The following is a 22,500-nucleotide window of genomic DNA, read 5'->3' as shown; positions in this document are numbered from 1 at the left end:
TGATGCAAAGTGGCTCTCTATGGAAATGCTCTGACTGACTCCAACAGGGACTTGGATTACTCTGATGATGCTGTTCATCAATGGATCAATCACTTTATCTGATCATTGATTAGGATCTTTCAATAACACTTTGACTTCTTGACAAATCTTCCAAATGTTAGATTTTATTTATTTATTTATTTATTTATTTTTTATTTATTATGTCAGGACAATGCACATTTGATGAACATATACAGAAGTACACGTAAAAAGTGCCAGATTATAGCCCAAAGGCTAATTTCCATCTGTAGTCCAAAAGAGGGAGATTTAGGCTTCCCAGGACCAGCTGGAACATATAAAAGAAGTATTTTATTCTCTATACCATATAGTCATTGAACACAGAATGACTGCATCAGAGAACACTTGTTATTTTTTAAGATTTGCTCTCTTTTTTATGAGACTTATTTGCTGCTACCTTCCCATTTGTACTATTTTATATTGTATTTTGCATATTCTGTATGTTTTTAATGGTGTGCTGTGTTATGTGCATTGTATGAACATTTGCTGTACTCTGAGGAAAAGACAAATTTTCACTGAGGTGAACAACAAAATTAATATAATTTCTTCTATAATTGAAAATAGATGATATAAACAGACAATATACACTTAATTTGAAATCAATATGAATAAAAAGCTTGTATTCTGGAAATCTGCAGCACTGTGTTATTGTCAGTTTTCTTTTTATCTGACAAGATTTTACAAACAGCCTCATTCTGGTGAGTTTGTTTGTGTCAAAGTCAGAGAGCCGTGTCTCTCTACAGTGAGAGGTTTTTGTACGGCGGCTCAATGACTTTGTATCACTGTGGTGGACTTTTGGTGGAGGAACCAGACTGAATGTTGGAAGTAAGTCAAACTTTTAAAAACCTTTTCATTTCAGGAGCTATTTTTCTTCCTTTACTTTCTGCACTCTTACCTTTCCAGATTTGTGAAATATTAATCCATAATTTTTACAGAAATATTTTGCACTAAGAGACAAAGGTTTGCTGTTGGAATAGCAAATTCAAAAGTTAATTGTAAGAAAATGAAATATTGAGTCAGAGGATAAAATCATTATTTCCAGCTTTAATGGTAAAGTAGCATCTTGAGGGCTTGTAGGTTTAGTTCAGTCTGACAAAGTCAGAGAGCCGTGTCTCTCTACAGTGAGAGGTTTTTGTACGGCGGCTCAATGACTTTGTATCACTGTGGTGGACTTTTGGTGGAGGAACCAGACTGAATGTTGGAAGTAAGTTTCTGCACAAATACTACAAACTATATTGTAAATATTGTAAAGTAATGTTTTAAATTCTGTTTACAGTCGATAAAATATATATGTATTCATGTTTTTATTTCTCCTCCTTTATCGTGGAGACTAACTCAGAGCAGCTTCACTAAACATTTCTTTACACATTTCTGTCAAACTGAAATTTAAATGACTTGAAGTGTGGAAAAGATAAAACTGAAAAACTGTTCTACAAGATTTTTTTTTTTATTTTCCACATCAATGATAACTGTTTAAAGCAAATGAAGATTCAGATATTCAAACAACTGAACAGAGCAAAGATAAAGATCGGTATTTGAAAATGTGCAACATCTCTTTACTGTGTCATGTATTGTTTCAAAGTTTGAAAACTATTTGAACAGTTTGGTAATGATGATCAAAATCACATGAAGAACATTTGATGTTGTCAGCTCATTTTCTGGATTTGTTTCTATTCCACTAAATACTTTAAAGTCATGTATAGTTAGGTTGTTGATGATCTTGATTTGGAGGTTTAAAGATTTGTCCAAAAGTTGACATGTTATTTCCAGTGTATAGTTTGATATATATCAGCTCATTGTGTAGATGATTCTCTCTGTGCTGATTTACATGAGAGGCTTCTTAAAGGGAAGTGAAACAATGTGTGAGTGAGTGACTGGTGGAGCAGAAAAACCATCTGACAGAAACTCCTTAAAGGAGAAAACCAACTCTCACACAGTAAAGGTGTCCAAGTGGCTGCTGGTTGATTGACAGCTGTGTGGTCCCTGTCCTCTAATCTGATTGGTGTCTCCTAGGTGATGTCCGTCCCACCCTGACGGTGCTTCCCCCCTCCAGTGAGGAGCTGCTGAAGGGGAAGGCCACGCTCATGTGCCTGGCCAACAAGGGCTTCCCCTCAGACTGGAGTCTGGCCTGGAAGGTGGACGGCAGCAGCAGCAGCAGCAGCAGCTGGGAGGAGAGCAGGAGCCCCGGGGTGCTGGAGAAGGACGGCAAATACAGCTGGAGCAGCACCCTGAGGCTCCCTGCAGACCAGTGGGAGAAGGTGGGCTCTGTGACCTGTGAGGCCACCCAGGGCTCCCAGACTCCACTCTCAGAGACACTGAGGAGAGACCAGTGTTCCCAGTCCTGACCTGACTCACTGGGACTCTGCTACTGGTTTCACTCTGATCTCATTCTGCTCTCTGCTACTCTCTCTGTTTTTAATATGATATTTTTCAATAGCGATATTTACCAGCTTGTTGCAATCTTTCTATATTATTTCAGTGTTTAAAGACAATAAAGACGTGTTCATCAAATCAGTTGTTTTCATGTTTGTTATTATCAAAGTGTCTCTTTACATCTTTTCTTAAGCGTGTCAGTGACTTTTTGAATTCCTGAGGACAAACTGATCTAACAAAAATGTTGTAAACTCTCTAATGATGACAGAAAAGACAGTTTAGGATTATATAAAACAATGTCTATATTAATAAACCTTTGGAACAAAACTCATGGTCAGAACATTTCAATGACACATCATCCAATCATCTCTTATTACTGAAGTGTGTTTAAAGTAAGGACTGTTATATTGTAATTGCTTTAAGTGTATCTAAAAAATGTCAATATTATTAGAAAAAAATACAAAAGTCTGAACAATATTAGCTAAATCTGAAATAAAACCACAACATCATTATGTTATATTTACATTGTGTTTCTGCTGAAGATCCACAAAGACAAATAAAGAGACAACAAAAGGAAATAATTTAAACATTTCTGATTTACATACTCCATGAACCATTTTTGGTGTCAATCATAAAGTACATTTGTTCGCAAAAAAATACAAAACACAAAATGATTAAAATATGTCATAGACGTGATTAGTAACTTTACAACATTAATTAAATTAAATTTTGTAATGTATTTCAATTATGAGTATATTTGCGTTTCTATGAATTCTAGTTAGATAATGAATAATCAAATCATATTTACAGTTTTAGTGTTCATATTCTATCATACTCTGTGGATTAAACCTATCAAAGAATTGAAATTATACTTTAACAGAAGTCAGCTTTGATGTGTAGCAGAATGTCAAACCCTGTTTTAATGAAAGACTTTAAAGTATATCTTGTAGTTAGATAAAGTATATTTAGTGTTAAAGTGTTCAAAGTCGATTATTATTAAATATATTTTTGGTCAGTGAAACTTGTTTTTTAGTTTCAGTGCAGCTGTTGAGTCAGATCAGTTCCTCTCCAGCTGAGGAGGTTTTTGTACGACGTTGTATCACTGTGTGACTGGATAGCTTTGATATTGCTGACAGTAGTAAACTGCTGTATCTTCAGTCTGAACTCCACTGATGGACAGAGTGAAGTCAGTGTTTGATCCACTTCCACTGAAACGATCTGAAACTCCAGACTGAAGGGTTGAAGTTGAATAAATCAGGAGTTTAGGAGCTTCTCCAGGTTTCTGAAGGTACCAGCTGAGTACGCTAGTACTAACAGCTGAACTGGCTTTACATCTGATAGAGACAGACTGTCCTGGAGCAACAGACTGAGATCCAGGAGACTGAGTCAGGATGATTTCTCCTGATGAACCTGGAAAACATGAAAAAGAGCAGAAGGGTTATTGAGACAAATCCAGCTTGGAGAAAGATGATCAACATCCAAACAGAAGAGTCTCATTTCTTTAACATGGAGAAGAGATGGAAGAAGGTAAATGCTGCTTGTTCCAGTGTTTCTCCATCATAGCAGAACATCATTGAGGTGAACCTGGTTGCATCCTGAAGTAAAGTTTTCAGAAGAGAGTCTCACCCTGAACAAGGAGCCCCAGGGTGGCCAGCAGTAGAATCAGTGACATCATCATCATGCTGCCAGCGTGTCAGTGTCTCTGAAAGTCCTGGACAGTCACTGATCAACACTGGCCTCTTAACGGCTGGGAGCAGAGAGGCAGGACACATATGCAAACACACAGAGTCAGTGAACTGTAGCTGTCCTCAACATGTCATGCTGTTTCCCCCTCAGTGCTGAGAGCATGGACCTACATATTTACATATTCACATGGAGAGGATATTGAAAAGTCTGGTAGTAAACTGATCCAGTGACTTGTGGACAGTTTTGTTCTGTTTTTCCAGTTTGGTAATATGGTCTTTTTTTGAAAATGATTAGTTATATTAATATTAATGCAGGTTTGACATGTTGTTGTGTTAGGTGTTTGTAATATGAAGATTTTACCAAGTAAAGAAGTGATGATTCTTTATAGAAGGCTGAGGCCAGTGTTGTAGTTCTCAATATCAGTCTTGGTCTCAAGACCACTCTTTGAAGGTTTCTGTCTCGTCTCTGAATCGACTGCATTTTTACTCAGTCTTGTCTCGTCTCAGACAAAAAGGACTTGGGATTTTATTTTAAGACCGGTCAAGACCACAACTGCCTTTTGATTATTTCATCAAGGCATTTCTCATGATACACTTATGGCAATTAAAGAGGTGATTGAAGAAACATCTTAATTTGTTTTCTGTTGGTGTTTTTTTTATGGGGATGTGGATATTTCAGATCAATTTGAGGAGTGCCTGTGGTTAACATTTTTCACATTTTATTGTGTGGGACTCACACTGGTCTGGTCTTGGTCTTGTCTCGGTCTCAATACAATCTGGTCTTGGTGATGACTTGGTCTCAGTTTAGGTGGTCTTGACTACAACACCGGCTGAGGCCAATGATCTCAGATAACATGCACAAGAAACTCCAACCAGAAGTTTTTGACATTAAAAATAAATTTCCGTTTATCTCCTGAATCAACGCTATTAATTCCCAGCAAGTCGATACTTCAAGAATGCATCATTACCTAGATCACCTTTAGCCGGTCTGACAGACTGCAGACCGGAGAGCATATGCCGGAGACAAATATAAAGACTATATGGTGGTCAACAAAAAATGGATGGCAATATGCAAAACATTTGTGTCGAATATTACAGATGGAGATGCAACATCTTCCAATTTCTTTTTCGACATTTGAAGCTGCTGTTAACCTGAAACGTCAGAAAAGTAAATGGCTAACGTTATAGCAGAGAAATCTTGGGGTAACCCTTAGTAACAGAAAAAGCACAACCTTGTGGGTGAATGAAACCGTTTATTCCTTCGTTGATGTTGTTTTATGCAAACTGTTACGTTCTCTCTCAAACACATGCAGGCACAGATTATTCCTCCATAAAGTGAGTAACTTTAATATAGAACTCTAGGACCTATTTCTGGCAGACTGCCACACTATGTTTGTATTTTTTTTTTCTTTTACATTTATCATTTTATTTCATTTAGACATAATTATGGCTGTCAGCATTAACGCGTTAATCGCGATGCGATTAAGGGCCGAGCATAACACGTTAATTTTTTTTAATTGCATGCCGCCATTTATTCATTTATTTTACACTTCACTCGCTTCGCGTAGTGCCTAACAGGCTACTATTTTGAACCTTTGCAGCACCGTTACTTATCATCAAGCTGCCATACTTCCTCGTAACACATCCTGCTGCTGCAGGCTGCAGGCATGATGGAGAAAGACAGCAGCATCACAATTCTGAATGGCGCTTTTTATTTTCCAAAACTCCCGGACGGCTTGTAGAAAAGTCGAAAGCCATATGCACATTGTGTAAAGCCGAATTAAAATATCACCGAAGCACGTCAAGCTACCACCTACGAGCTAATTGACGTGACTCAGGTTGATGCTACCCACTAGCTACCCACTCAGGCAAAGCAGTATTTTGGAGAGTGCTACTTGCTGACCTGTTGATGAAACCAAATCCAAAAAAAAATACTACAGCTCTTGCAAAATGGGTGGCAACTAACTGCAGACCTGTCAGCATCGTAGAGGACTCGGGTCTTAAAGACGTACTACGGTTGGCATGTTCTGACCTGTCTCGTTGCCGTCGAGGGGGACAGTAGTTTTCACAGATACACAGCCTGTACCACACGGAGAAAGCAGCCACACTGGAACAGCTGCAAAGTGCTGCAAACGCTGTCTCATTAACCGGTGATCACTGGACGTCAGTGAGTAATCAACATTATTTAGAAGTTACTGCACACTATATTGACTCTAGTAAGGATAGGGATTTTTAGGTTTTTAGTTAGGTATTTGGAGGAATTGTGCAATAATGACAGATATACACATTTTTCTTTTGTTTAAAGTAAATAAATAACAACAAATACAAATCTTAAAGTTCATAAAGTAACTTTCTTTGCATTCATTTGATTCCCAATCAAGATACACTGGTAATAATTGCTTTCCATTGTTAATATGTACTTAAAAACAGTTCTGAAATGCAAAATTGTAATCATGTGATAAAACATGCGATTAATCACGATTAACAATAGAAATTCAGTGATTAATCGCGATTAAAAAAAAATGTATCGTTTGAGAGCCCTAGACATAATACATTATGAAAGTATTAAACTGCTGTGTCAGTGTTATTACATTCAGTAGCACGTAATTAAACTTGTTTTAAAAAGGCATTTGTGATTTGTGCAAATTAAATGTACTATTACTCTGTTGTCTACATTTGAAGATTGCATCATGATTTCTTAAGGACTCGAAATACAAAATGTATGACTTGGGACTAGACTTGGGATTTGTTAGTCTTGACTCGGACTTGCCCAAACAGTGACTTGGTCCCACCTCTGAAGATCATGTGGTATGATTGAAAGATCAACAGCTACTGGATTTACGTTGTGAAGAGATAGTTTTGCTGTTTCCAAAGTCAAGAATTAACTTTTGGTCTCAGTGTATTTGTTGCGTTTTTGAGTTGCATGTATGGGAAAATGTGTTTTTGCATAAACTTTATATAGATGTGATTATAGATTTATTTATTGGTATTTTTTTAGTTTCAAGTTGACTCCTTGATTTTTTGGCATGAATCCGATAACAACATGAGATTATAACGTGATATGAATGGATGGTGTCATCTTGAGTTAGCTGTGTGATTCAGCTGTCTGTGCTCTCTCTGCAGGTGATGGTTAGAGCAACTGGGAACAGCTGAGGATGTTCCCAGTAGCAGGAGGTTATTTAAGTCTGGATGCAGTGCAGCCCTCTCTCTGGCTGACTCTCCACTCTGCTGCAGCATTGCTCCTCTCCCGTCTGCTTTAGTTCTCTACTCTGCTCCTATCAACCTTTACAACAACCCCATGCACATATTTTCCACTAATGCACATCACACAATACTGAATATACTAATATACACATCCCATATTTTAATTACTAAAGTCAGCCATTTAGTATGGTTAATGTATGAATAAATATCTTTTGTAAAAACTTGATCATAGTGAGTCTACCTTTTGTGGAGGCCACCTGAAATGAACTTGGTGGGTGTGTGTGTGTGTGTGTGTGTGTGTGTGTGTGTGTGTGTGTCCTCAGTGAAGTGTATCAGTCTCTGCAGTAGCTTCCAGCTGCAGCAGTCAGTTCAGTTTCTGTTCAGTCTGACTGAGGGAGGTTTTTGTACGACGCTTTTTCACTGTGTGAACACATACTGACTGTTGATTTCATGATAACTCTGACAGTAGTAAACTGCTGCATCTTCAGTCTGGACTCCACTGATGGTCAGAGTGAAGTCAGAGTTTGATCCACTGCCTGTAAAACGATCTGGAATCCCTGATTCTCGATAAGTAGCAGAGTTAATGAGCAGTTTAGGAGTTTCTCCATCTCTCTGTTGGTACCAGTGTAGATAGCTCCCACCATAAACATCCTGACTGGTCCTACAGCTGATGGAGACGGAGCCTCCCAGAGCAGAGCTCACTGCTCCAGGCTGAGTCACTGTGACCTGGCCTCTGGACTCTGAGGATACAGAGACAAAAACATAAAGCAGCGTCACGGTTTAGTCGTCTTCATTTCAGAGGGACGGATGTTGATAGAGGAGAGGAGTTTGATTCTCTGGACTTTACCTGTGAAGCAGCAGCAGAGGAGAGTCCAGATGAGGACGGAGATCAAAGTCATGTTTTTGATGAGGAGGATTTCTGTGTCTTCTGTTGTCATGAAGGACAGCTGTCAGTCATCCAGTGTTCAACTCTCAGGACTATAAACTCTCCCAGAGCACTGGAGCATGGTGCTGCTGATGCAAAGTGGCTCTCTATGGAAATGCTCTGACTGACTCCAACAGGGACAGGGTGTTTCCTCTTCAGTGCTGAGAACACTGACTTTATAAACTATTCATGATATAATGCATGAAGAAATTGAGAAATTGGATTGGTTGATTCTGTTGAATTACTTAAACAAGTAAAGTAAAGTAAAAGTTCAGAATGATGTTATGCAGTCTTATGCGTCAGAAGCTGGATCTGATCCAGATGTTGGCATAGGAGAATAACAGATACAGAAGAGGCCCTGATTTAACAGCTGTCAAGAGTGTTAATTTTTCTGTCATTCTAGAGTAAATAACAACTTTAGGCACAGTTAACCTATGACCTGAGAAGAGGCCTACAGGAGCTGTGTGTGTCATAGCATATGGGAATATATCGTTGTTATGATGAGATCATGTAAGGGTTTCCAAATGGGGTTTCCTGGGGGGCGGCCCCAGAAAGTATAAAATCTATAGCAATCCTATGATCTGAGAGACACTCTGGGTACATGCATCTTGTGTGTACACATGGTTATCTCCTTCAATGTTGTGTGGGTGCAATATTGAATAAAGCTGTATTTAATCTGAAATCTGACTCGTCATGATGAAGTCTCCACCATCTGTCTTCAGAGAACGAGAGAGTACCATCTCTCAGTTCATTTGAAGTAAGAAAGACTTTATAGAGAAATTGATACGTTTAAATAATGTTTTGGTTATTTAAAGTATATTTAAGAGTGTATATGTAAGCTTTTGTTTTTATTATTTTTACTATTTTTGTTAATGTTCACCTGAAAGCGAGTAATTGTTGTAATTGTGCATTCAAATATCTTTTTGCATTTATTTTAAATACAACAATTCTCGGTGGAGCTACCGGAGAGAAAACATTGTTGTCTGAGTGATCATTTCTATCTCTCATTTCCAGGCTGTTACATTTGGAGGCACCGCTGGGATGAATGTGACGAGAGCCAGCTGTCCCTGATAGACGTCCCCGATCACCATTCACCTTTTCACTAGGGCTGTCAATCGATTAAAAAATGTAATCTAATTAATTACATACTCTATATTATTAATATATATTAATTAAAGATATTAATCGAAATTAATCGCATACATAATTAACGGTGCCTGGACCGATACTTTTGAAGAAAGTAAAAAAAAAACAAGAAAGATGAAATGATTTAATAATGTATAACAATAACAATAACTTATTTCACTAATAAATTGCTGTTGAACGACAAAAACGACCACCAGATGGGAAAAGCACATTTAACAATAACTTCGAATGCACCACGAGGCTGTAGTTTACCAGTTTCATTGAACGCACCGTCTTTGCAGTTCCAGATTGTTACACGTGTTGGAATCCTCTACAGTAAAACACAGTCAAACTTTACACCATTTAGCGTTAACTGTCAGCATTTTAACAGTTTTTAATCCAGCTACTACCTAGCGGTAGGCTAACGTTAGCTGCTGTCAAGTATAGTGTTAACTAGCTAGCGATAGGCTAACGTTAGCTGCTGTCTAGTATAGTGTTAACTAGCTAGCGATAGGCTAACGTTAGCTGCTGTCTAGTATAGTGTTAACTAGCTAGCGATAGGCTAACGTTAGCTGCTGTTGAGTATAGTGTTAACTAGCGTCACGTGCAGCTGTGTTTGTGTTGCCTGTATCGTCTGTTTCAGAGCACCAGAGAGAAGAGCAGACATATCAGTGGTACCAGATTTCGGTAGCCAGGGTTGTCAGGAAGAAGATTTTTACAAGTAAATGTTCCAATTAATGATCCAGGCAGCACATTCTCATCTCCCTCCTTCATTTTACAGTCGAATGGTGGCTAGTACGGCTCCGGGTCAAACGTCAATATGGAATGGATTAATCTGTGTTATTTTTTTTAACGCGTTATTTTTTCTCAGATTAATTAATCGAAATGAACACGTTATTTTGACAGCCCTACTTTTCACACATCTACAGCCAGGGTGGACGATAGCGTGTGGTGATTCAACGCCTGCCGAAAAAGACTTGCATGCAATCTGAGGTTAACCACGGGTGCCAGGAGAGCTGCATTGTCCATTCTGCAGAGAAATAACTTCACCACACTGACATTATCCACGGGTCCAGGATTGAAATGGAGTCCTCGGAGATCGATGACTTGAAGCTTGAAGTTGGTGGTGCTTTGTACACGTTAACGAATTTGACTGAAGTTTGTGATTTTCTAACGATTGCTGGGTTGGAATTTGAAAAGGTGTCCGGCAAAAGTCGCTCCTTTCTCAAATGTATACATTGCTTAAATTATTCAAAAAATAATTATAATGGCTTTAACTGACCCCACACAATGTTACACAAGGTACGCTTTATATTTTTAGCAACATTGGACCAAATGTCTGTTTGAATCACTTCGATCTGATTGACTTCAATGTTTAAACTTTTTGTTTTGTTGTCTTTTTGTCCTGCTGCAGCTTTGCTCCTCTCCCGTCTGCTTTAGTTCTCTACTCTGCTCCTATGAACCTTTACAACATGTGTATATTGTCCACTCACGCCCATCACACAATACTAACTTCACTGATATCCACATCCCATCATTGAATTACTAAAGTTAACCCTACAAGTCTCTGCTTAAAAGCAGTACACCACCATTAAAAACAATCCACGTTTGGGACAATGATGGCATTGATCCATTAAAAGGATGTTTTTACTGCACTAACTTGGACCTCTTCCATAGCTTGGACTTAGAAGAAGCAACAGACACTATTACTGATTATGTAACATTTTGTAGAGATAACGTGTTAACTCAGAAGTCTATAACTTTGTATCCAAACAATAAATCTTATATTTCCAAGCAAATTAAAGAGTGTGTAGTCCGTAGAAAAATAGCATTTAAAAATGGGGATATTGTTGCCATGAGGAATATCCAAAAAAAACTCAACAGCAAATTAGGAAAGGCAAGGAGGGAGGAGAAGGAGAAATTTGAAACCCACTGCTCCACTACGAATATGAAAAATATGTGGGATTCCATGAAATTTATGACAAACCTGGCCCCGGCTAAAGCATGTCTTAGTGTTCTTAATGAGGGGAAAAAGCTGATGAATTAAATAACTTTTATGCAAGGTTTTGATTAGCTGAGTTCTAGTAGGATAAAATAGAGGCTCTAGACTCATTACCTGCACTGAATCCCCCAAAAATCACTATTGACCAGCATGTTGTACAGAGTCTTTTCTCACCCACCTGCCCTAGGAAGGCTGCTGGACCAGACGGCATTTCTGGGTCTCTGCTGAAATGATGCAGCGTAGAGCTGGAAGAGGCCTTGTGTCCATCTTTAGGTGTATTTATTTATGTATTTATTCTAAATTTCTTAGATAACTGTTAATGTCAATTTGTTAAGCTGAATTTAAAAGTTAAGTAAGACAAGATCATGACAAACACAGGTTCACCTCAGGGAACTGTTTCATCACCCTTTCTTTTTACATTTATACTGCAGACTACTGTCCACAGCAGGCAAGCTATCAAGTTGTTAAATTTGCTGATGAAACGGCACTCATTGGCTTAATTGAAAATGATGACTATAATCACTTTCAAAATTAGATAAAATCTTTTCTTGATTATTGCGATAGTCATTTCCTAGAACTCAATGTTAAGAAAACTAAAGAATTAGTAATTGATTACAAGAGAAATAAGATGAAAACTGAGGCAGTGGAAATCAAAGGTTCAGTAGTAGAAAGGGTGAACATACAAGTATTTGGGCATTGTTTTTAATGACAGGCTAACATGGTCTGATCATGTTGACTTATTGATGGAAAAATTAAATTATTAATTTACAGTGGATAAAGTATATGATGACCACCTGGCAAAAATGACGAAAATAACGAGGGACCTGGGTCACCCTCTTTGTGGTAATTTGACTGGTAGGGTTATGGAACGTAGTGGTAGACTAAGGCCTCCTGTGACACGAAGCAAGCGGTATGCTCTCTCTTTTATACCTCAGGCTATCAGACAGCACAACAAGTACATTTTTATGATTTATGTACTGTAGTTATGGTCTATTTGTATTTTATTTATGCTCTGTATTGTATTATGCACACATTTTTTTATGGGCATTAAGGTGGGTATGAGCACTGTAATTTCCATTTCTATGGATGAAATAAACTTGACTTACCAAAAGTCTCTGGACTCACATGTTGTTCCTTCCACTTGGAAAAGCTCTATTATTATTCCTGTTCCTAAAAAGGTATGCTGTAAGGATTATAATGAATACCGCCCAGTTGTTTTGAGAAAATCATTATCAACCTATTGAAAACAGATGTCATTTGCTCATTAGATCCTTTTTTGTTTGCATTTAGGGGCAAAAGAGGTACAGATGATGCAGTCACTGCCATGGTACATTTGATATCTAAACATTTAGAGGACTCTACCTCATATGAACGTGTTTTATTTGTAGATTTCAGTTCAGCATTTAATACGGTACAGCAACACCTATTCATTAAAAAGCTGAATGACCTTAATGTCCATCCCTCATTATTAGGTGGTACCACTGGTTTCTAACAAATGGTAAACAGCAGGTCAGTGTTAATGGTACTCTCTCAGAGTGGAGAACTTTAAGCACCGGAGCCCCCCAGGGTTGAGTCAGTTCACCTGTCCTTTTTACCCTTTACACAGATGAGTATAGAAGCTAGAATCCCAACAACTATATCATTACATCTTCTGATGATACTGCCATCCTAGCTTTAATAAAAAAGGACAGTGATCTATCTAACTACCTTTCAGAGATTCAGAGGTTTGTAAAATGGTGTGATGACAAACACCTTTTTCTGAATGTTAAAAAAACTGAGGAGATGTTGTAAATAGATGGAAGAATGAATTTGTCCCTGTGTCAATAAAGCTTTTAAATAGCAGATAAACTAATGTCTAGGTCAAGAAGGACTGGGAGGATCTCTTTGGTTTTACTACAATTAAATGATTTACTTAAAGGGATTAGTGTTTTAGGAACCTTGCTGTGTTGTTTGTTCAATAACATCTATGGATGTTTTTCACACACATTGTGGAACAAAAAGTTTATCTTATAGTCTTACTGTGTGTGTGTGTGTGTGTGTGTGTGTGTGTGTGTGTGTGTGTGTGTGTGTGTCCTCAGTGAAGTGTATCAGTCTCTGCAGTAGCTTCCAGCTGCAGCAGTCAGTTCAGTTTCTGTTCAGTCTGACTGAGGGAGGTTTTTGTACGACGCTTTTTCACTGTGTGAACACATCCTGACTGTTGGGATAGTGATAACTCTGACAGTAGTAAACTGCTGCATCTTCAGTCTGGACTCCACTGATGGTCAGAGTGAAGTCAGAGTTTGATCCACTGCCTGTAAAACGACCTGGAATCCCTGATTGTCGAGTGCTAGTATAGTAAATGAGCGGTTTAGGAGTTTCTCCATCTCTCTGTTGGTACCAGGCTAAATAGTTAGAATTATAAACATTCTGACTGATCCTACAGCTGATGGAGATGGAGCCTCCCAGAGCAGAGCTCACTGCTCCAGGCTGAGTCACTGTGTACTGACCGCTGGACTCTGAGGATACAGAGACAAAAACATAAAGCAGCGTCACGGTTTAGTCGTCTTCATTTCAGAGGGACGGATGTTGATAGAGGAGAGGAGTTTGATTCTCTGGACTTTACCTGTGAAGCAGCAGCAGAGGAGAGTCCAGATGAGGACGGAGATCAAAGTCATGTTTTTGATGAGGAGGATTTCTGTGTCTTCTGTTGTCATGAAGGACAGCTGTCAGTCATCCAGTGTTCAACTCTCAGGACTATAAACTCTCCCAGAGCACTGGAGCATGGTGCTGCTGATGCAAAGTGGCTCTCTATGGAAATGCTCTGACTGACTCCAACAGGGACTTGGATTACTCTGATGATGCTGTTCATCAATGGATCAATCACTTTATCAGAGTATAGTAAATGTTAGATTTAGGGTCCCAAGGACCTGCTGGAACATTTACAAGAAGTATTTTATTCCCTATGTCATACAGCCATTGAACACAGAATGACTCCATCAGGGAAAACTTGTTATTTTATAAGATTTGCTTTCTTGAATTATTTTTAGAACTTATCTGCTGCTACCTGTCCATTTACACTATTGTATATTGTATTCTGTATATTCTGTATGTTTTTAATGGTGTGCTGTGTTATGTGCATTGTATTTACCTTTGCTGTACTTTGGGAGAAGACAAACACAAATTTCCACTGAGGTGGACAATAAAGTCAATCTAATCTAATGTCTTCTGTCTTATTTAATTTAATTGCAAGAGATGAAATCACATTCATTTAACATATACCAAAAACATGCATTAAGGAAATCTGCAGCACTGTGTTATTGTCAGTTTTCTTTTTATCTGACAAGATTTTACAAACAGCCTCATTTTGGTGAGTTTGTTTGTGTCAAAGTCAGAGAGCCGTGTCTCTCTACAGTGAGAGGTTTTTGTACGGCGGCTCAATGACTTTGTATCACTGTGGTGGACTTTTGGTGGAGGAACCAGACTGAATGTTGGAAGTAAGTTTCTGCACAAATACTAAAAACTATATTGTAAATATTGTAAAGTAATGTTTTAAATTCTGTTGACAGTCGATAAAATATATATGTATTCACGTTTTTATTTCTCCTCCTTTATCGTGGAGACTAACTCAGAGCAGCTTCACTAAACATTTCTTTACACATTTCTGTCAAACTGAAATTTAAATGACTTGAAGTGTGGAAAAGATAAAACTGAAAAACTGTTCTACAAGATTCATTTTTCATTTTCCACATCAATGATAACTGTTTAAAGCAAATGAAGATTCAGATATTCAAACAACTGAACAGAGCAAAGATAAAGATCGGTATTTGAAAATGTGCAACATCTCTTTACTGTGTCATGTATTGTTTCAAAGTTTGAAAACTATTTGAACAGTTTGGTAATGATGATCAAAATCACATGAAGAACATTTGATGTTGTCAGCTCATTTTCTGGATTTGTTTCTATTCCACTAAATACTTTAAAGTCATGTATAGTTAGGTTGTTGATGATCTTGATTTGGAGGTTTAAAGATTAGTCCAAAAGTTGACATTTTATTTCCAGTGTATAGTTTGATATATATCAGCTCATTGTGTAGATGATTCTCTCTGTGCTGATTTGCATGAGAGGCTTCTTAAAGGGAAGTGAAACAATGTGTGAGTGAGTGACTGGTGGAGCAGAAAAACCATCTGACAGAAACTCCTTAAAGGAGAAAACCAACTCTCACACAGTAAAGGTGTCCAAGTGGCTGCTGGTTGGTTGACAGCTGTGTGGTCCCTGTCCTCTAAGCTGATTGGTGTCTCCTAGGTGATGTCCGTCCCACCCTGACGGTGCTGCCCCCCTCCAGTGTGGAGATGCTGAAGGGGAAGGCCACGCTCATGTGCCTGGCCAACAAGGGCTTCCCCTCAGACTGGAGTCTGGCCTGGAAGGTGGACGGCAGCAGCAGCAGCAGCAGCAGCAGCTGGGAGGAGAGCAGGAGCCCCGGGGTGCTGGAGAAGGACGGCAAATACAGCTGGAGCAGCACCCTGAGGCTCCCTGCAGACCAGTGGGAGAAGGTGGGCTCTGTGACCTGTGAGGCCACCCAGGGCTCCCAGACTCCACTCTCAGAGACACTGAGGAGAGACCAGTGTTCCCAGTCCTGACCTGACTCACTGGGACTCTGCTACTGGTTTCACTCTGATACTGATCTCAGTCTGCTCTCTGCTACTCTCTCTCTCTCTCTCTTTCTCTCTCTCTCTCTCTCTCTCTCTCTCTCTCTCTCTCTCTCTCTCTCTTTCTGGCATCAGACCAATTTAACAGTATTCAGCTTGAAATAACAATGTTTTATTTGTTGTAATAATTCTTATGCTGTTAATGCTGTAAGACAATAAAAGATGATTCATATAAAAAGTCTGCATCTTTATTTAACAGTTTCCTTCTCCTATATGTTTAGATATAGAAGTTTATAAAAATAAATCTTTATTTCAGACTCACAAGTAGGTCCATATCAAGAGATGTATAAAAAATATATAAAAATATACATACAAAATACAACCCATCTGTCATTTTAAGGATTTGTGTACAAGCGGTCCTGCCAGTGTTGTCTGAGTTTAGATGACATAACTCATATCTCAGTAAGATTTATGGTGACGGTTTCATTAATAAACTCCAGGATTACATCAGAACTCTTTGAGGCCGACCTGACAGTTTCTCTGTTTAACATTATTATCTGAATTCAGGTATGAACATGGTGTGAATGGGTGGATGAAAGGAGGACATTTTTATGAAATGATTTAAACATGTAGTCTTTGTTATGCAATACAGTTGTTAGAATGCATGAATATCTTCACCTGAGATTTAAATGAAAATGGTTTTAGAGTTTGAAATGAATACCTCAATAATAATAAAAACAAAAAAATTATGAAAATATCAAAAGTCTACATGAAGGTGCATTGAATGTACATCAAATACTAAACCTTAAATCAAATGTATGAAACTTAATATAAACTGATGGAAACAGTCTTACTGTAATACATTATTTTTACTGTTTCACTGAAAGGAGTCTTAGCTTGTTGGACAACTCTTGATGTGTTTCAATAAAATATAACTTTAAACCCTTTAATTAGTTTAATTCTAATTATTATAGTTATGTTTTGATTCAGAATGATTTCATCCAATTTAACATTTAAGATAATTGTTGAAAAACTCAATTGTTGTAAAAAAATAATCTGTCAATAGACTTAAAAAAAAAGATATGGCATTATCTGAATAACTATTAATTATTATGTCAATATTTCACCACTAGTATTACCCTGTCTCATTAATTGAGAATTAATCTAATTTACTCAACGCTCATTGGACCTGACTTTGAGGGCACTGTTTAAAAACCTGCCAGAACAAACATATCAATAAAATTACTTACTTTTGGAAATTCTATATGTGCATGATTGTGTTACACTTTTCTTGTTCTTGTATTTGTTATACTGTATTAATACGCATGTCTAGTGTTGTTGTTTCTGTGCAGCTGTTGAGTCAGATCAGTTCCTCTCCAGCTGAGGAGGTTTTTGTACGACGTTGTATCACTGTGTGAACGGCAAGCTGCTACTCTGCTGACAATAATAATCTCCTGCATCTTCAGTCTGAACTCCACTGATGGTCAGAGTGAAGTCAGTTCCAGATCCACTTCCACTGAAACGGTCGGAAACTCCAGACTGACGAGTTGTAGCTGTATAAATCAGAAGTTTAGGAGATTCTCCAGGATTCTGAAGGTACCAGTGAAGGTAGTTACTAATTCCTGAACTGGCTTTACATCTGATAGAGACAGACTGTCCTGGAGCAACAGACTGAGATCCAGGAGACTGAGTCAGGATGATTTCTCCTGATGAACCTGGAAAACATGAAAAAGAGCAGAAGAGTTATTGAGACAAATCCAGCTTGGAGAAAGATGATCAACATCCAAACAGAAGAGTCTCATTTCTTTAACATGGAGAAGAGATGGAAGAAGGTAAATGCTGCTTGTTCCAGTGTTTCTCCATCATAGCAGAACATCATTGAGGTGAACCTGGTTGCATCCTGAAGCAAAGTTTTCAGAAGAGAGTCTCACCCTGAACAAGGAGCCCCAGGGTGGCCAGCAGTAGAAACAGTGACATCATCATCATGCTGCCGGCGTGTCAGTGTCTCTGAAAGTCCTGGACAGTCACTGATCAACACTGGCCTCTTAACGGCTGGGAGCAGAGAGGCAGGACACATATGCAAACACACAGAGTCAGTGAACTGTAGCTGTCCTCAACATGTCATGCTGTTTCCCCTTTTACTTTGACTAATTAAATGTTTCACTACATAATGGGCTACGGATGAATGGTCAAATCTTGTCATAAAAACTTCATTTAGTTTCCACCAAGCAAGTACAGAAAGTCAATTCTGTTTGTGGGTATTATTACATCTAGAGTTAGTTTTTTACTACAGGTGGTTAACGAGGTACCAGATATCTATTCAATACACTCCTGAGTGTGGGATGACAGGATTCATAGCAGGAAATTGGTTGTGATAATGTTTATTCATTCTGCAGATAATCATTTAGTGGATGATTGAGACAATGGATTCTGTTTTACTTTATTTCTTTTAGCCAGGGAATCTACTTTAATTTAAATATTTAATTTAAGTTTGGTAAAAACGTGAACTCCAAAGTCTATAATTGATACTTTATAAAAATTGAAAAGGGGAGAACAGACAGACAGAAGAGTTGCTTTAATGACTGATCACATGATGGACATAAAGAAGAGAACATGTTTTGTCATGTAAAATTGAGAAATCATCGGCGTACAGGCTGTTTGATGGTGGTGTCACTCTGAAAAGATGCTTGAAATGCATTTCCTATTAATTATTACATTTCAGTTAATACAGTTTTCCTATGATTCTGTTGACCTTGTTGACTTTTGACTTATTCATTGTTAAACTTTGGCCCACTATGCCTCGAGCTAAGATGAGGATGATCATTTCTACATTTCTTTCATCTATTTAGACTGTTGTTACTCCATTTCTACTTGTCTTTCACGTCCATGAACCACTAACAACAGGTCCAGAGGGTTGTTCAGAGGCTTTTTACCAGGTCCTTGAAGAGATCGCATATCACATCTGTCTCGATTTTTTTCACAGGCTCCCGAGTAAATTAAGAATCAATTTCAAGATACCTGTTATCAGTTTTAGAGCCCTACATGGTCAGGCACCCTCCAATATCAATGAAATTATACAGGCCTATATAAAGAGGAGGTCCTAAAAGTCTCGATCAGGGTTTTTTTTTTTTTTCTCACTACAGACTTATAAGTGAAGTTGACTGTGGCTCTGAAGTCAGGAGTTTTGATCTTTGGGAGTCTCTCCAGTTGGACTTAAATGGACACTGTGAAAACCTTTGATAGGGAACAAATGGTTTAGTGTGGCTTTTGTAGTTTAGTATTTTTTAATTGTGTATTGCTTTTATGTTTTATTGAAAAGCTTATTTGAAGTGTTTTACAAGAATATTCCCTTACTTCCAAAATGAAAGCTCTACTTTTAGTGGCGATGAAGGAAATTCATGGTTAAAAAAGAAGTGTGTGTGTGTGTGTGTGTGTGTGTGTGTGTGTCCTCAGTGAAGTGTATCAGTCTCTGCAGTAGCTTCCAGCTGCAGCAGTCAGTTCAGTTTCTGTTCAGTCTGACTGAGGGAGGTTTTTGTACGACGCTTTTTCACTGTGTGAACACATACTGGCTGTTGGGATAGTGAAAACTCTGACAGTAGTAAACTGCTGCATCTTCAGTCTGGACTCCACTGATGGTCAGAGTGAAGTCAGAGTTTGATCCACTGCCTGTAAAACGAGCTGGAATCCCTGATTGTCGTCTGCTAGCATAGTAAATGAGCAGTTTAGGAGTTTCTCCATCTCTCTGTTGGTACCAGGCTAAACACTGAGTGGTGCTCCCACCATAAACAGCCTGACTGGTCCTACAGCTGATGGAGACGGAGCCTCCCAGAGCAGAGCTCACTGCTCCAGGCTGAGTCACTGTGACCTGGCCTCTGGACTCTGAGGATACAGAGACAAAAACATAAAGCAGCGTCACGGTTTAGTCGTCTTCATTTCAGAGGGACGGATGTTGATAGAGGAGAGGAGTTTGATTCTCTGGACTTTACCTGTGAAGCAGCAGCAGAGGAGAGTCCAGATGAGGACGGAGATCAAAGTCATGTTTTTGATGAGGAGGATTTCTGTGTCTTCTGTTGTCATGAAGGACAGCTGTCAGTCATCCAGTGTTCAACTCTCAGGACTATAAACTCTCCCAGAGCACTGGAGCATGGTGCTGCTGATGCAAAGTGGCTCTCTATGGAAATGCTCTGACTGACTCCAACAGGGACTTGGATTACTCTGATGATGCTGTTCATCAATGGATCAATCACTTTATCAGAGTATTGTTTAGTATCTTTCAATAACACTTTGACTCCTTGACACATCTTTCAAAATGTTAGATTTAGGCTTCCCAGGACCAGCTGGAACATATACACAAAGTATTTTATTCCCTATGCCATACAGGCATTGAACACAGAATAGCTGCATCGGGGAACTGGGGATTTGCTCTGTTGCTCTATTATTTATAGAACTTGTCTGCTGGTACTTGCCCCTTTGAAGTATTGTATATTGTTTTTTGTATACTCTGTATGTTTTAAATGATCAACACTGGCCTCTTAACGGCTGGGAGCAGAGAGGCAGGACACATATGCAAACACACAGAGTCAGTGAACTGTAGCTGTCCTCAACATGTCATGCTGTTTCCCCCTCAGTGCTGAGAGCATGGACCTACATATTTACATATTCACATGGAGAGGATATTGAAAAGTCTGGTAGTAAACTGATCATGTGATTTGTAGACAGTTTTGTTCTGTTTTTCCAGTTTGGTAATATGGTGTGTTTTTTGATAATGATTAGTGATATTAATATTAATGCAGGTTTTACATGTTTGGGTGTTTGTAATGTGAAGATTTCACCAAGTAAAGCAGTGATGAGTCTTTATAGAAGGCTGAGTCCAGTGTTGTAGTTCTCAATATCAGTCTTGATATCAAGACCACTCTTTGAAAGTTTGGGTCTCGTCTCAGAATCTGCTGCATTGTTACTCGGTCTTGTCTTGTCTCAGATCTTTGGATCCAATGACATGATCTTCCTCAGCAGACGGAGTTCACCCAGTTCTCATGGAATATTTTAACTTCTAAACCAACGTGGACAAAAAGTCTCACAAATACTGAGAGGAATGGGAATTTGAAAATCCATATTTTAATAACATCTGCTGAGGAAAAGTATGTGATATGATTAAAAGCTCAACAACAGCTACTGGATGGACGTTGTGAAGAGATAGTTTTGCTGTTTCTAAAGTCAAGAATGAACATGAGATTGTAATGTGATATGAATGGATGGTGTCATCTTGAGTTAGCTGTGTGATTCAGCTGTCTGTGCTCTCTCTGCAGGTGATGGTTAGAGCAACTGGGAACAGCTGAGGATGTTCCCAGTAGCAGGAGGTTATTTAAGTCTGGATGCAGTGCAGCCCTCTCTCTGGCTGACTCTCCACTCTGCTGCAGCTTTGCTCCTCTCCCATCTGCTTTAGTTCTCTACTCTGCTCCTATGAGCCTTTACAACACATATTTTCCACTCATGCACATCACACAATACTGACTTTACTAACATCCACAGCCCATACTTTAATTACTTAAGTTTACCCTTTAATTTAGGTTAATTTGTTTAAATAAAAATATTTTGTAAAATCTTTATCATGGTGTCTTTCCTTTTTGTTTTAATTGTGTGTGTGTGTGTGTGTGTGTGTGTGTGTGTGTGTGTGTGTGTGTGTGTGTGTGTGTGTGTGTGTGTGTGTGTGTGTGTGTCCTCAGTGAAGTGTATCAGTCTCTGCAGTAGCTTCCAGCTGCAGCAGTCAGTTCAGTTTCTGTTCAGTCTGACTGAGGGAGGTTTTTGTACGACGCTTTTTCACTGTGTGAACAGCCACAGGCTGTTGATGTAATGTGCACTCTGACAGTAGTAAACTGCTGCATCTTCAGTCTGGACTCCACTGATGGTCAGAGTGAAGTCAGAGTTTGATCCACTGCCTGTAAAACGATCTGGAATCCCTGATTGTCGAGTGCTAATATAGTAAATGAGCAGTTTAGGAGTTTCTCCATCTCTCTGTTGGTACCAGGCTAAACTGTAAGAATTATAAATATCGTGACTGGTCCTACAGCTGATGGAGACGGAGCCTCCCAGAGCAGAGCTCACTGCTCCAGGCTGAGTCACTGTGTACTGACCGCTGGACTCTGAGGATACAGAGACAAAAACATAAAGCAGCGTCACGGTTTAGTCGTCTTCATTTCAGAGGGACGGATGTTGATAGAGGAGAGGAGTTTGATTCTCTGGACTTTACCTGTGAAGCAGCAGCAGAGGAGAGTCCAGATGAGGACGGAGATCAAAGTCATGTTTTTGATGAGGAGGATTTCTGTGTCTTCTGTTGTCATGAAGGACAGCTGTCAGTCATCCAGTGTTCAACTCTCAGGACTATAAACTCTCCCAGAGCACTGGAGCATGGTGCTGCTGATGCAAAGTGGCTCTCTATGGAAATGCTCTGACTGACTCCAACAGGGACTTGGATTACTCTGATGATGCTGTTCATCAATGGATCAA

The 22,500-nt window shown here is 38.9% G+C and overlaps 6 gene segments (V, D, J or C); 2 read left to right on the top strand and 4 right to left on the bottom strand.

The window, feature by feature from the left end:
* Positions 1-200: 200 nt before the first annotated feature.
* Positions 201-16,105, top strand: LOC116046453. The segment is given in 4 exon segments: positions 201-244; positions 806-882; positions 2,071-2,428; positions 16,014-16,105. Coding segments are annotated over 3 exon segments (453 nt in total).
* On the bottom strand, positions 3,515-4,172 carry LOC116046425. The segment is given in 2 exon segments: positions 3,515-3,840; positions 4,057-4,172. Coding segments are annotated over 2 exon segments (366 nt in total).
* LOC116046439 lies at positions 7,722-8,247 on the bottom strand. The segment is given in 2 exon segments: positions 7,722-8,059; positions 8,167-8,247. Coding segments are annotated over 2 exon segments (375 nt in total).
* Positions 14,715-16,120, top strand: LOC116046454. The segment is given in 2 exon segments: positions 14,715-14,844; positions 15,653-16,120. A coding segment is annotated over 1 exon segment (288 nt).
* A 1,268-nt stretch (positions 16,121-17,388) lies between these two features.
* Positions 17,389-18,034, bottom strand: LOC116046427. The segment is given in 2 exon segments: positions 17,389-17,711; positions 17,928-18,034. Coding segments are annotated over 2 exon segments (363 nt in total).
* A 3,763-nt stretch (positions 18,035-21,797) lies between these two features.
* LOC116046431 lies at positions 21,798-22,331 on the bottom strand. The segment is given in 2 exon segments: positions 21,798-22,136; positions 22,244-22,331. Coding segments are annotated over 2 exon segments (375 nt in total).
* Positions 22,332-22,500: the final 169 nt, after the last annotated feature.

This window comes from Sander lucioperca, chromosome 16 (genome assembly GCF_008315115.2).
Source record: "Sander lucioperca isolate FBNREF2018 chromosome 16, SLUC_FBN_1.2, whole genome shotgun sequence".
NCBI lineage: Eukaryota > Metazoa > Chordata > Actinopteri > Perciformes > Percidae > Sander > Sander lucioperca.
Note: the sequence above shows the minus strand (reverse complement) of the source record. Positions and strands in the feature narration are given on the sequence as shown.